The sequence below is a fragment of the Hevea brasiliensis genome, chromosome 13 (assembly GCF_030052815.1).
Source record: "Hevea brasiliensis isolate MT/VB/25A 57/8 chromosome 13, ASM3005281v1, whole genome shotgun sequence".
NCBI classification, from domain to species: Eukaryota; Viridiplantae; Streptophyta; class Magnoliopsida; order Malpighiales; family Euphorbiaceae; genus Hevea; species Hevea brasiliensis.
Window position 1 is genome coordinate 76,913,611 of NC_079505.1, and position 15,053 is coordinate 76,928,663.

General features: G+C 31.3%; 1 protein-coding gene and 1 pseudogene across 2 annotated transcripts; both read left to right on the top strand.

The window, feature by feature from the left end:
• The first annotated feature begins 3,526 nt into the window (after positions 1-3,526).
• Positions 3,527-6,334, top strand: LOC110648601 (LEAF RUST 10 DISEASE-RESISTANCE LOCUS RECEPTOR-LIKE PROTEIN KINASE-like 1.1; annotated as a pseudogene).
• Positions 6,335-10,842: 4,508 nt separating this feature from the next.
• LOC110648598 (LEAF RUST 10 DISEASE-RESISTANCE LOCUS RECEPTOR-LIKE PROTEIN KINASE-like 1.1) lies at positions 10,843-14,650 on the top strand. 2 transcript variants are annotated; one of them, XM_021802882.2, is made up of 5 exons: positions 10,843-11,678; positions 11,969-11,992; positions 12,131-12,388; positions 12,492-13,436; positions 14,270-14,650. In XM_021802882.2, exons 1-5 carry the CDS (start codon positions 10,925-10,927, stop codon positions 14,296-14,298), a joined length of 2,010 nt encoding a protein of 669 aa, XP_021658574.2. In that variant the 5' UTR covers positions 10,843-10,924; the 3' UTR covers positions 14,299-14,650. The 2 variants fall into 2 exon arrangements, with proteins under 2 accessions (XP_021658574.2, XP_021658573.2); XM_021802881.2 differs by lacking the exon at positions 14,270-14,650 and having other exon boundaries at positions 12,492-13,679.
• The last annotated feature ends 403 nt before the right edge of the window (positions 14,651-15,053 follow it).

Sequence of the window (15,053 nt, forward strand, 5' to 3'; positions counted from 1 at the left end):
ATTTTTTTCCCCTCTGCTGCTTAATTTTCAAGGTGGGTGATGAGGGGATGATCAACATCCAGTATTAGATGAAAACAAGTGACACAATTGCTTCTCATTTTACTTTATTTTCTGGTTCATAGATATAATTTGAAGGCATAAAATCAATAGGTTTTTCTTTTTGGAACATAGAATCAGTAGGTTAAATTTTAATGGAGTGTATATAGTCATTGAAGGTCTTCAGATATCTACCAATGTCCATATTCTGAATCCCATGTCATGAACCCTTGCAATTTTGTTCTTTTGATTATTTGAATGCGATTAGGAACACAAAATTTGCTTTGTATTCAGAAAAACAAGCTAGTTAAAAAATGAAACTTAGAGTAGGACAAAAATGGAAGGTAAATTCTGCAGTAACATTCTGCAGAAAACATGATATAAAATAGAGTAGGAGAGTTGCATTTTTCTGCAGTAACATTCTGCAGTTCCATGTATTCAGAAGAACAAAAATGGAAGGTAAATTCTGCAGAAAACATGATATAAAATAGAGTAGGAGAGTTGCATTTTTCTAACATTTTGAGAGCTTAACATTATATTACAAAAGAAATATTAAAGATTCGAGAAAAACACAAATTTCATTGCTTTAAAGCAAAATATTTACAAAACATTAAACACTGATTTTTTTTTTTACTTCTTTTTATTTTTTCTCTCATAGCTCACTTCCTCACTCCCGCTCACAGCACACATACTTTTCACAGCAGCAACTCTTCCATTTTATAGAAAAAGGAAGAGCCTTGTACAAATTAACAACTATACACCTAATTGCTACAAACATGGAGAGCCATCCATTTTTCAACTAAACACATTACTTCAACAAATTTTTTGCAGCAAAATATCTCCCTTCCCAATAAATCTTCACATGTAAGTGAAACAATGAAAAAATGGACATAAAGTAAATTTTTATCGGATCATGTATAAGTGGCTTCTTTTTTTTTTCTTTCTTTCTTCTCTTTTGCCTAGAAAAGCAGAACACATCTATTTTCATCCTTCAAATTTTTTAGAAAATGATAAAAAAAAAAAGGTGTAAAAATAGTCAGCGATGCCTCAAAACCTTGCCTTGGGATTCTAGAGCTTTGCAACTTGTAGCTTGACCCATTCCATAGGCTCTATTCATAGGACTTTAAAGGTACTGTTTATCTCACAGAAAATAATTTATTTATGAAAAATATATTTAATGAAAATTATTTTATAAGAAATTGTTTTTGTGAAAATATTTTATATTGTTTGATTTTAATGTTAAACTAATGATATGTATTTATATAATGCATGTATAAGTATTTTCACATTTTAACAAGATTATCAATATCTAGAAAATAGCTTAATCTTTTAAAAAGAAGACGTCATTTTCCTTTTAATCAAATATTTTCTTTTGACCTATTTTTATGTGTTCTAAATATCAGAAAATATGAAAAATATTTTTCAAGAAAATATTTTTTTGCAATACAAGCAAAGCCTTAAGTCTAATTGCTTTTTGGAAGCTAGTTAAAGCTCCAGTTGTTACTGATTTGCAGACAAAAACATTATCAGTAATGATAGCTATGCTGTAACCAACATCTTCTTTTAGCTGCCCAGAAGTAAATAATTCAGATTTCCACTAACATCATACGTTGCAACCCAACTGTTGCCTGCATACAATATTGGTTACTCTTTCATCGTTTAATCTTTTAAGTTGCATTTGAATAAACAGAAAATGAATCTGGAAAATTTATGAATATAAAATAGCTTCTCTTGAATCCTGACATAAAATTACTATTCGCTGCTCTTTTTGTTTCTTGGAGTTGAATTTTTGCATGCTAGCTAAATTAGCTTTTCGTTGTATTCTCTTTCTTTTTTTTAATCAATAGAAGATTTTTCTCATTAAGGCAAATTTAAAATATTATTATTTGAACTAAATTGTATTTAATTTTATGATAAATACTAAAGTGTGGAACAATTCACAAATTTTAGAAATAAAAATAATTAATTTCGAAATGTCAAAAATAAAATGCATGTTTTTCCAAAATATCTAGGGATTTTAGTATCTCTAATAAAACAAGAACCTAGATGAAAACTCCATAAATAAAGCATCTATATCTTGATCTTTAAAAGTTATTTCAAATTTCACTACAGGAAGTGATTTCAAATTGTATTTTATTCTTTAGAATATTATAACATTAATGGCTCCTGATATTTAATTGTTTATTTGAGTATACTCCCTCACATATTTTTCATTTTGAACTTTCTCTCAATTCATTTTTATTTTAGAAAATTAATTAGTTTAGGTTATGTGCACTCATAAATATACCTGGATGTAACTTATAATTTATATGCAATACTGCCCCTATATTATGTGGGAGATGTTGGAAAGAAGTTCTAAAAATTGAAATCATTTAAATTATAATTTATATGTAGTAATTCTTATCTGTAAAAAAAAGAGGCCTATAACCAATGAGCTCGTCTCTAGAGTTGTAATGTCTTTAATTCAAATCTCAGCCTCATAAGGAAATTTTATAAGAAAAAAAAAATTTAATAAGCTCATGAATTAGAATGGTTTATAAGTTTGGGCAGGCCACAAGAATAATAAGAGATTAAACTCTCTCACAGTCATTGTTGCCTCTATGAGAACTGGAAAAGTAGAGTAGTCCTGAAAATAATAATAATACGTTTCACGCACCCAACGAGACTCTTGCAGGCAGCAATGGCAAGTTCACACTCAAGGATGAGGCAAGCAAATACACGAAATTGCTGTTGTTGGTAGGCTTCCATTGTAAAAGCCCAAAAATATTGCGCCTTATTGCATTTCATACACATTTTAGGAATTCGAGTCCTCTCCAGTAGTCCAGTCTTTCAACTCTTCGTCAATGGGACAAAAAGCAGCAGGGTAGACCTAGTCACGGATCAGTTCAAATTGTAAATCAAATTGAGATTGGTTCAGGATAAATTTGGAATCAAACCGAATCAATGATTCTAGTTTATGAACGAGTCTAAAACCAGGGTATGGAGCGCTGGTTATGGTCTCCCATTTTTTGAACTTGAAGTGGAACTAGTCTGGAATGGAATTGGCAATTCGGAACTAGAATTGGCTCGATTCAAAAAAAAAATTTCTTTTTTTTGCTTTAAAAAAAATTATATTAAGATTATATTTCGGTTCCTTTAATATTTTTACATTTTGAAAAAAAAAATTGCATTAAAAATTAAATAATTAAAATCTAAATTTATTATAATCGGATCAAATAATCAAAAGCCAAGTTAAAACTGAACCGAAATCATATTGAACCATTTCTAATCAGAATTGTTTTGAGCCAAAATCATTCCAAACCGTGAACCTGGCTGAATCGACAGTGGCCGAACCAAGCAAAAGCTAAAAACGTTTGTAGCACGAAATTTCAAATGGCTACCCCACCATGCCCTTGCTTGTTTAAAGTCTACTTCCCAAGTCTTCCATGTAAAATTTACCAGTCAACTGACGTGTTTAGCTGATCAAGACCGTGTCCCTAGCCCATATATTGTAGAGATGCAATAATGAAGAGAATTACAGGCCTTGTTGGTGACGTTATTCCCTATTCTTTTCCCTTCATTTGGTTTGGGGATGGCTGCTGTCTCATTGTTCATTCTGCTTGCACTCTTTCACCCTGCTTTTTCTTTTCCTTGCCGATCTTTTCCATGTGGAGAATTGGGTGAGATCTTTTTCCCCTTCACCAACAACGAAACTGATGAGAGATGCGGTCCCTTTGTGGTGGATGGCTGCAACGAAGAAATTAAGAAGGTCCAACTAGGGAGGGGATCTCAAAAATGGTATCAAATTGAAAGGATCTTCCGAGACCCTTTCCATTATCCTCATTGGAGTGAAATTTCCATTACTGACATAGAGCTCCAGAGTAAGTTGAATTCCAGGAAATGTGAGTCCTTCCAGAATCTGAGTCTTCCTAGTCTCCCTTACGCTAATTTCAAAATTACGTCCAAACTAACAACCCTCCACAAATGCAACAGCTCTAAAGATTATCCAAAAACTCAGTCTCATTATAACAATTACTCAAAGTGCCCCAACTTCAAAATCTACTACACTCGTAAGGAAAATGCAAGTTCATCACAGAGTCCTCCGCCTAAGTGTCCAATTGTGAATCTCCCATTAAACAGAAACAATAGTCATGACGACATATTCCAAATTTTAACGGCTAATTTTTCTCTTCGTGTGCGCATACGGCCTGATTTTTACAACTGTTATTTACACGGGGGCAAATGTAGAAACAACAATGGAGGCTTCAATTGTACTGGTGCGGAGGAAGACACAATTAAATCATTTCCTGCTCTTCCTACATCTTTAGAAGGACACAAAGGTAAATGATTCCCTGCACATATAATTAATCGGAATTTTTTTCTTTTTATCTAGAACCAGTCCATCATGCACCCAAAGGCATAAACACGTGGGACGTATCAAAGGGTCTCACCTGTTTTGAGTCCATAGTGGACTGTGTTTAGTTAATATATGTCACATATAGTTTATGCACTTCAAGAATATTATATAATTTTCCATATAATGGTCGTGAGAATTGGATTTAGTTTGTTAAATAAAATGATCTCTCCCCGCTTACTTTTCTCATTAGTCAATAGTGAATATGCCAATTGGCATCTGTTGGAACTTTTAATCTTCAAACTAACACTCTATAATTCATTTTACTTGTGTTGCAGGCTCCCCACGGAAAGCATTAGGTAACCTACTTGCTCACATCTCAAATTCTTCTTCCATGAATATATTATGTATGTTCAGTTGAAAGTTAATATTCTCTTGATCTCTTCTAGGTATCGGATTTGCCACTGTCGGTATGATAATTTCGATGTTCATAATTTTCTTCTGGCTTCGAAATAAAAGGAAACAGACGTCCTCAAACATTGTCCCAAGAAACTCGTCTGCTGATATATTCTCAATATCAGATAGGGAAGGGGGCAATATCTTCTTTGGGGTCTCCATCTTCTGTTACAATGAACTTGAAAAAGCTACTAATAGCTTTGCTTCAGAAAATGAACTTGGAGATGGAGGTTTTGGAGCTGTATACTATGGTAAGAAGAAACTTATCTCGTTTTAATTTCATAAAGCAAAATCAGTGACAAATAAAAAGGGGAAGCTAGCAACTTGTTGAATGAAATAATTCTGTGATATTCTCAACCAGGCAAACTTCAAGATGGGAGGGAAGTTGCTGTCAAGCGTCTATATGAGCGCAACTACTGCAAGGTTCAGCAATTCCTCAATGAGATAGCACTCCTAACACGCCTGCGCCACAAAAATCTAGTGTCCCTCTATGGGTGCACTTCACGCCGCAGCCGTGAGCTCCTCCTTGTCTATGAATACATTCCTAACGGGACTGTTGCTGATCATCTCCGTGGTGATCAAGCCAGTTCTAGCCCGCTTACCTGGCCTATTCGAATGAGGATTGCTATAGAAACAGCTAGTGCATTGGTTTTCCTCCATGCTTCCGATGTCATTCATCGTGATGTGAAGACCAACAACATTCTCCTTGACAACTATTTCTCTGTCAAAATTGCAGATTTTGGGATTTCCAGATTGTTCCCCATTGATGTTACTCATATCTCAACTGCCCCACAAGGCACTCCTGGCTACCTTGACCCTGAATATTACCAATGTTTCCAGTTAACTGATAAGAGTGATGTCTATAGCTTTGGTGTTGTCCTTGTTGAGCTCTTATCATCATTGCCTGCTGTTGACAGAACTAGGCATCGGCATGAGATTAATTTGGCTAAGTTAGCAATAAACAAGATCAAACGATCTGCACTTGATGAGTTGATTGACCCCTGTCTTGGGTATCATTCAGATGAGGAAGTTAAAAGAATGACAACCTGTGTTGCAGAATTAGCTTTTCTATGTTTGCAGGAAGACAGTGAATTGAGACCAACCATGGGCGAGGTATTGGAAGAACTAAAGAGAATCGAAAGCAGGGGAGATGATTCAGAGAATCCAGAGGAACAGCTTGATAATGCCTAAGAACTGAAAAGCACAGAGCCACTACCTTCACCACCACATTGCAGTGATGAAGTTGTATTGCTGATGAATATCCTGTCACCACCTTCATTAGATCTCATAAATGAAAAGTGAATTAGTATTACTTCCATACAATGAATTGAGGTTTCCTTTCCTACTCAAATTATTTTCCAAAGTTTGTTATGTTATTCTTTAAACTTATAAATTCTTTTATTATCTTTAATATTATTGTTAATATATTTACAATAAATATAATTATATATATTATTATTTGATAAATAATATTTATAATCAGAGGAGGAGTTAATTAGGCTCCAACAATGGGGCATTTGTACCACTGAAATTTCTTAAGTTTTATATTAATTTTTAGAGAAAATCGTTAAAAAATCTCAACCTTGTCAATTTTTACAATTTTATCCTTTTTTTTTTAACAATTACAGCTCAACCTTTTGGTAATGATTTAATTGTACCCTGCCATTAAGGGGGCAAATTATAAGGGTGTAATTGTTAAAAAAAAAAAGGATATGCTACAATTGTAAAAATTAAGACTCTTTCATTTTAATTCTAAGATAATCTTTTTACTTATTAAAAATTAGTTTTTATATTATTAACATTTTCAAAATATTTCTTATTAGTGAAATATAATAATTTTTATTAATTTTAATTTAACTTTTGATAAATTTTATTTTATAATTTCTAATTAAAAAAATTATTTTCCATATTATTTATTTATCATTAATAAGTGTCACAGTCATCACTAGAAACATCAGTTTTTATTATTTCCTTAAAAAAAATCAGTTTTTATTATCTACATTAGTTAACAAATATTTCATTTAGATATCTCATAGTATTATTAAGTAAAAATTTTCAAAAAAAAATTTTAATTTCACTTAATTCTAGCCTTATCTTGTATTAAATTGTATAATATTGTATAATGGGAAATTTTAAATAAATTTTTGAAAATAATTTTTAAAATTTTAATTAATTTTTTTTACAATTTTATCCTATCATTTTTTTTTATAATTGCATCTTTATTTTTTTTCACAATTATACCCTATCTTTTTTTTTTTTTAATAATTGTACCCTAACCTTTTAGAAACGATTTAATTATACCTTGCCGTTAATGGGAAAGTCAACGACAGGGTACAATTAATTCGACCTCCATAGATTAGGGTGCAATTATTAAAAAAATAAAAAGAATAGGTTAGAATTATAAAAATTGACAAAGATTAGGATTTTTTAGCTATTTTTTCTAATTTTTATTAAAAAAAATTTTGTAAATATATATTTTTTCTTTGATAACCCACTGAAATTTGTTCAATGCCGCATTAAAAATTTTCCCCTAATTTATATAAAATTTGATATATGAGACTATCGAAATTTTGATCTCGAATATATAAAAATCTTATACTTATTTAATTATTAATGGAAAAAATAACTTCAAAATCTTCAAATGAGATTATAACATTTAATAATTAGTTTACAATGATGTAGAAGCAAAAGTTAAAAAAAAATCATATTTAGCATAAATATGTTATTTATAGATTTTAATTGATTTGTAATTACTAATATTTATATTTCATATATAATTAGAAACAATATATAAAATAAATATATACTACAAGAAATTTAAAAAATAGCTAAAAAAATGATGGACCAATAAATTTCATTAATAATTATCAAATATTTATTTATTGACCCTTTACCAATGAAAAATGAAGCAAAAAAAATTAAAATTTAAACCAATTTATACTAATAAAATTATTGACTAATTACTGACAAAATCTTTACCGACAATGTAATTTTATAGGTAAAGGTAGCATCAAATATTAATGGTAAAATTAGCGATTAAATAAAAATAGATACTAATGAAAATATTCATTAGTAATTACTGTCCAACTCGTATTTAATTAGATAATATTAAAAAAAAATTAAAAAGCTTTAAAAATTTTACCTATAAAAAGTTTTTATTAGTAATTACCAGCAAACTCATATTTGGTCAATAATGTTAAGAAGAAAATAAGAAATAAAATTTTAAAATAAATTATTTATGAAAATATTATGTTGGTAATTACCAACCAATTCACATTTGGTCAGTAATATTAAGAAAAATAAAAGTTTATCTATAAAAATTATTCACAAGTAATTACCTACAAACTCATGTTTGGTCGATAATATTAAAAAAAATAAACAATAAAATTATAAAATAAATTAACTATGAAAATATTTTATTAGTAATTATCAATAAATTTGTATTTAATTGGTAATTAAAAAGAAAATTAAAAAACTTAAAAAGTTTTACCTACAAAAATTATTTGTAGGTAATTACCAATAAATTAGTATTTATAGGTAATTACCAACAAATTAGTATTTGATCAATAATATTAAAAAAAAATAAAAAATAAAATTTTAAAATAAATAACATATGAAAATATTTCATCAGTAATTATTAATAAACTCGTAATTGATCAACAATATTAAAAAAATACAAAAAAATTTAAATAAATTACCTATAAAATTAATTTGTCAGTAATTATCAATCAACTCATATTTAGTTAATAATATTAAAAAGATAAAAATTTTAAAGGACTAAAAAATTGTACCTATCATAAAATATGACAATAATTGTTAATGAGCTCCTATTTAATAGGTAAATTAGGAAGGAAGTAAAAAATAACATTTAAAATAAATTACATAAGAAAAAATTTCATCGATAATTATTAGACAATTTGTATATCATTTTTTTTTGTTCACATATATCCCGGAAGTTAGATATCACCTTTATATTTCTTGTTAACTTATATAAACTTAACTCAATTCAATTCAATTCAACCAATCCTTTATCTCAAAAATTGACAGTTGGCTATATGGATTTTCTTTCTTTACTCTAAACGATTTTAGGTTAAATCTTTAGAAATGTGTAATGCTTTTAGGTCATGTTGTATTACTCTTTTCTAAATCAGTTTAGGTCTACTCCTTCTTTTCTTTTTATCCTCTAACCTAATGTACTTTACTTGTTTAACTGGAGTCTTCGTATGTTTACGCTTCACATGACCAAACCACCTCAATCTCATTTCTCTCAATTTATCATCAATTGTTACTACTCCTATCTTTTCTCTAATACTCTTATTACAGACTTTATCTAGTCTAGTATGGCCACTCATCTACCTTAACATTCTTATCTTCACAACTCTTATCTTAGACACATACGACTCGTTCAGTGTCCAACACTCACTACCATATAACATGGCCGGTTGTATGGCTGTACGATAAAATTTTCCTTTCATATTAACTTATGACAACTACTTAAATTTAATTTAGTTACCGAAAATATATCACTCAATTGATATATTTAAATTGAAACTCCTATTAAAAAAATTTTCAACCAACTCTTATATTATTTAGTAATTTTTTCTTATTTATTTAGCTTTCCTTTTCTTTTTAATTAATTTATTTTTTTCATTCTTTATCCTGTGAGATTTTAATTTCATTATAACACATATTAAATGCAATTAGACTGAATTTATTTTTTTACAGGGCTGGATTTAATTTAATAAGCCCAATTATCACTTGTATTATCATTTTTATTATATGTAGTATCCCATTTTAGAGTCTAACTCATTGTAGCTCAATTCAACATTTAATATAACATATTAAATTTTAAACCCCAGAAAATATTGATGAACATCAATATAAACCACACAATATTTTGGTGTTCTTCAAAATTCAAATAGACTCCACTCCATTGCTGGCCCTGGGCTCCCCTTTCCTTTTAAACCTCTTTATTTTAATTTCATTCTCTACAATTTAAAATTTAGAGCTTGTTTGATTTATTAATTTCACAAAATTTATAGAATTTAATTGAATTTAATATTTTATGTATTTGATTTGAATAAAAATTAATTTCCAATGATAGGAATTCAATTCTATAAAATTGATTATAACTAAAATTAATTCCTATCAAATGTATTAGATTTTGAAATGAATTTTAAAATGCACAAATTAAAAAATTTTCTCTCAATTATCCATCTTCTTACATAATGATCAAAATTTTAACTCTAAACTTTGACAACCAATGTGGTCAACAAGAATTTGTTACACCCACCATATACCATTGATTAATTATAAAAAAAAAAAATAGAAGTGATTTTATAAGAATCTGCACTTAATAAAACACTATTTAAATTGTCATATAAATATACTATATTATAACACATGTAAATTTATTTTATATTTATTAATATATTACTACTTAGTTTATATGTTTATTATAAGATTTTTTTATGGAATAGAAAATTATAGTTTTTTAATTTTACCTTTGAGAGTAGTTTAGAGATGAAGATAAGTGAATTTCAAGTATGACATTATATTAAATATGAATTATATGAAATTCATTGAATTCTTATTTTAAGTTGTTAAATTAAACAGTGGAATGCATTTCAAATAAATTATAACTAGAATTTAATTGAAATGAATTATGAATTTCAAATTTATGATTGGATTGAATCAAACACTATGTTATTCTCATCATCCAACAATTCCCCGTGGCAACAGGTTCTCTTTGCCCCCTTCCTACTCTTAAGATTGTTTCCATTACTAGCTTGTGGACCGTTTAGTCAAGTTTCTGTTCCCGCAGAGGCTGTAACCTGTGTCCTCGTTGTCCTTAGATTTTGAAGCAACAGGGAGTAAAGTCTTTCAAGTCGTTCCATTGCTGGTCAATGGTAAAGTGCGATTGTAAAATTTTATTCGCTCTTGTAAATTTCGCATGTATTGTATATCCTATATTGCTCCTTTCGCAAGTCTTCTCTGTCAAATTTCCAAGTCAAGCTTCCGTGTTTAGCAGATGAAGTGGTCAATTGTCCTCCTTATAATCTATATCCAATAATGAAGTTGAAGTGTCATTGAGACCTGATGGGAATGGGAGTTCTCTCTTTTCTTGCTTTGTTTGCCCTGTTTCACCCTGCTGCTTCTTATTCTCTTGCAGATATAGATGACTTTTTCAAGAGATGCCCAGAAATTGATTGTGGAAAGCTTGGCAAGATCATCGCACCTTTTACCAATAAAACACTTCCTCAGTGGTGCGCTCCCTTTGTGGTAGATGATTGCGATAAAGAACATCAAAAGATCCAACTGAACAGGGGAGGAAGATGGTATGAAATTGAAAGCATCCATCAGTCCAACACCATTGATATTACTGACACAGAGTTCCAGAAGCAGCTGAATTCCAGGCAGTGCCAATCCTTCAAAAATTTTAATTTTCCCAGTTTCAATTATGTGCGTTTTACAATCACGAACAATCTTACCCTTTTCAAATGCAACCATGCTTCCAATCTTACTCCCCATCCCAATTTTTATTTTAATTATACAGAGTGCAACAACTTCAGCATCTACTATACTTACATGAACAGAACTCTGCGAACTCCTCCCCCTAACTGTTCAATTGTTCAACTTCCCATCAAAGTAAACCATAGCTATGACAACATATTTGATCTGTTAACTGCCAGTTTCTCTCTTCAAGTGTACTGGTGGTCCGAATGTTACTTGTGTCAAAAAATATCCAATGGTACTTGCCTATACAAGAGCAATGAAAAGTTCCCGTGTGCAGATGCAAATGGAAAACTAATTCCAATACCCTCGGAAACAAGCCAGCCAAAAAGACAAGGAGGTATATGCATACATATACTACGATTCAATAATAGCTTGTACAATTATTTAACCTCATGCTCTTTTCAACCCAATTCCCGCACAGTTCTTTTCCTTAATTCATAGTATTGATAACTTGATTTGGATTAGTTTACCATATGGATCAACGAAAATAGAATTTGGCTTGTTCCCTAATTTTAGTTGTTTTTTGTGCATTATTCTATTAAAAACTCAGAATATGCCAATTTGGAATGGCAGTTTAATTTTTCATGTTTGAACTAACGCTGCATTTCTTTTTCACTTCTTATACAGGACCGAAAAGGAAGCTAGAAATAGGTAACAATATTCTTCCTCAACATCTCATATCTCTTCGATTTGTTTTTCTGCTACATTCAACAAAATAATTCTATCATTATAAGTTTCCACTATCTAATGCAAATTGGAGTTATCTTATTCTCTCTCTGCTAAATTTAGGTCTCACATGCCTTGCTGCCGCCACTGTGATTGTGTTGTTCATAATCTCCATTTGGTATCGATATAAGAGAAAGGATGCTCCCTCAAACACTCTCTCAGCAATTACTTCATCCAATCTCTCCCCAAAATCAGACCTGGAAGAAGACAATGTCTACTTTGAGGTCCCTATTTTCTCCTACACTCAGCTTGAAGAAGCAACTAATAACTTTGATCCAGAAAAGGAGCTTGGAAATGGAGGCTTTGGGTCTGTATACTATGGTAAAGAGCCACATCTATTTTGTTTGAGCCCCAAATCGTTTTTCAAAGGAAATAAAAAGAATTAGAAAAAATTGAATGTGTTTTTATCATCATTGTCAACCAGGAAAACTACATGATGGGAGGGAGGTTGCCGTCAAGCGCCTATATGAGCATGACTACAGAAGGTTTCAGCAGTTCATGAATGAAATAAAAGTTCTCACACGCCTTCGCCACAAAAATCTTGTCTCTCTTTATGGGTGCACTTCACGCCGCAGCCGTGAGCTCCTCCTTGTCTATGAATACATCCCCAATGGCACCGTTGCTGATCATCTCCATGGTAATGGAATCCACTCTAGTCCACTAACTTGGCCAATTCGTATGAGGATTGCTATAGAAACAGCTAGCGCTTTGGCTTATCTCCATGCTTCTGATATCATTCATCGGGATGTGAAAACTAATAACATTCTCCTTGACAACAATTACCATGTCAAAGTTGCAGATCTTGGGCTTTCCAGGTTGTTCCCCACTGATGCCACCCATGTCTCAACTGCTCCGCAAGGGACTCCTGGCTATGTTGATCCTGAATATCACCAATTTTACCAGCTAACTAATAAGAGCGATGTCTACAGCTTTGGTGTCGTCCTTATTGAACTCATATCATCAATGCCTGCTGTTGACATGACTAGGCATCGGCATGAGATTAATTTGGCAAACTTAGCAATGAACAAGATTCGAAAATGCGCTTTTGATGAGTTGATTGACCCATGTCTTGGGCATCAGTCAAATGAGGTAGTTAAAAGAATGATAACTACAATTGCAGAGCTGGCCTTTCAATGCTTGCAACATGATAAAGAAATGAGACCTTCTATGGATGAGGTATTGGAAGAACTACAAAGAACTGAACGTGGGGAATATGAATTAGAGAATATAGAGGACGGACATAATGATAACGACGTCTCAAAGAGTGTGGAGCTGCAACCTTCACAACCAGATTGTGATGATATTGCATTGCTAAAGAATATTCAGCCACCTTCTTCACCTAATTCAGTGACTCAAAAATGGTTTAGTGGTAGTTCTACAATATCTAAGTTCAGTTATTAAGGTTTCTTTATCGTAGTGCTTTGGTTTTTAAGATGAGCGTATGTGAATATTTTTTGTTTGGCACTAATTGACTGGGAATCTGGGGTAAAGTATCATTTTGTTCACAACAGCTTATCTCTATTTTTCTGTTCATTGTCAGATGCATTTAATCATCACTGGTGGGTTGAAAAGTAACAAATTAAAAGGAGCTATCATAGATTTTTTTTTTTTTTTTTTTTGCTTTTGAGATATTTTAGATCAGAGCCTGGTTTTCACTTTTTTCTTTCTTTTTTAACTCTCTGCCAATGAAAGGAACACTCCCTCCAGTTTCTTGATACGGAGTCTGTATTGCCTCTGTTTTTTTTTTTTTTTAATATGTGTGTTTTGCATTCTATGAGCGCGCAGACAATTCATCCCATGAGGAGAAACCAAAAGTTAATTGAAATTTGTGGTGGTGGTATGGATCTTTGTACCTAATTAATTTTGTCTTCACAGAGTCCAACTTTTTATACATTAGGATGTAAAGTCTTGAAGAATCATTCTCTTTTTTGGTTGTAACTCCTTAAGATTTGTTTTTTTTTTTTCCTCCTTGTAATCATGAAGTAGGTTAAATGCCAAATAAACACGATAAAATAGAAGTTGAAGATGAAGAGAAAACACAAATTTCATTGCTAAAACAGAGGTTACATAAACACATGTGCGGAAACTCTTTTTTTCTTTACATGCTTTCTTATTTTCTTAGCTCTCTGCAACTCTTATAGCAGTCCCTTGCACCCTCTGCTTTCTCTCTGTTTTCTAAAAACAACCTCTTCTCTTTTATAGATGTAAACTGTGTGCGCGATCACATGTGAAGATTTAAAGACAAGGAAAGAGAAAAGTCTGGTGGTGATCCAAAGAGAAGAGGCTGGCTGGCTAAAAGTGTGGTGGTGATCCAAATGTGAAGATTTAAAGACGAGGGAGAGGGCAGGGCAGGGGAAAGTGGAGGCGGCTTAAACATGCAAGTTGTAAAACCATGTCGAAACTGCACTAGATGCCATTCGTGCATTTCGCCTGCGGCCATTCATAAATCCACAAGCTCAAATTTGTTATTACTTTCTCTTGTATATTTATAATAAAATGTTGATTAGCTTCCCTTTGTTTAGTTGAAGAAAGAAAACCGCCAATTTTTTAAGAAATATAAACCAAGAAACTCAAGCAATGTCATGTCCCAGTATCAATCATGCCATGCCTGTAATGATGGTATAGCAACCAAGTAGTATCTGCATTTGGTGCATTCCCACCAACCGCACAATAGAACTTTGAAATGATTCTGGTTTATTACCAAATCAAATCCTTCACATAGCTTGTTCTATTGGTCAAAGAAGAGGGCACCAAAGTAACGAGTATCTATTAGGTTACAATGAGGATTTGATTTGAAGTTTTTATATGCCATAGCTTATGAAGATGGAAACCAGTGAGCTTTATGCACTACAAATGGATTATACAAAATAAACCAGAAAAAGAACTTCTCTTTCAACATTTAAAAACTTAAGGGCTTAATTGCATTTATAATTTAGATAATTTTACTACCAAAATTTTAGCTGAAATACATCAGACTTATGGCTCA

What these genes read in the sequence shown, in the direction of transcription:
- LOC110648598 (XM_021802881.2), top strand. Translation starts at nt 10,925, where the DNA reads ATGGGAATGGGAGTTCTCTCTTTTCTTGCTTTGTTTGCCCTGTTTCAC. An exon ending in CCAGCCAAAAAGACAAGGAG is followed by an intron (nt 11,679 to 11,968) that starts GTATATGCATAC and finishes CTTCTTATACAG; the next exon opens with GACCGAAAAGGAAGCTAGAA. An exon ending in CTTTGGGTCTGTATACTATG is followed by an intron (nt 12,389 to 12,491) that starts GTAAAGAGCCAC and finishes ATTGTCAACCAG; the next exon opens with GAAAACTACATGATGGGAGG.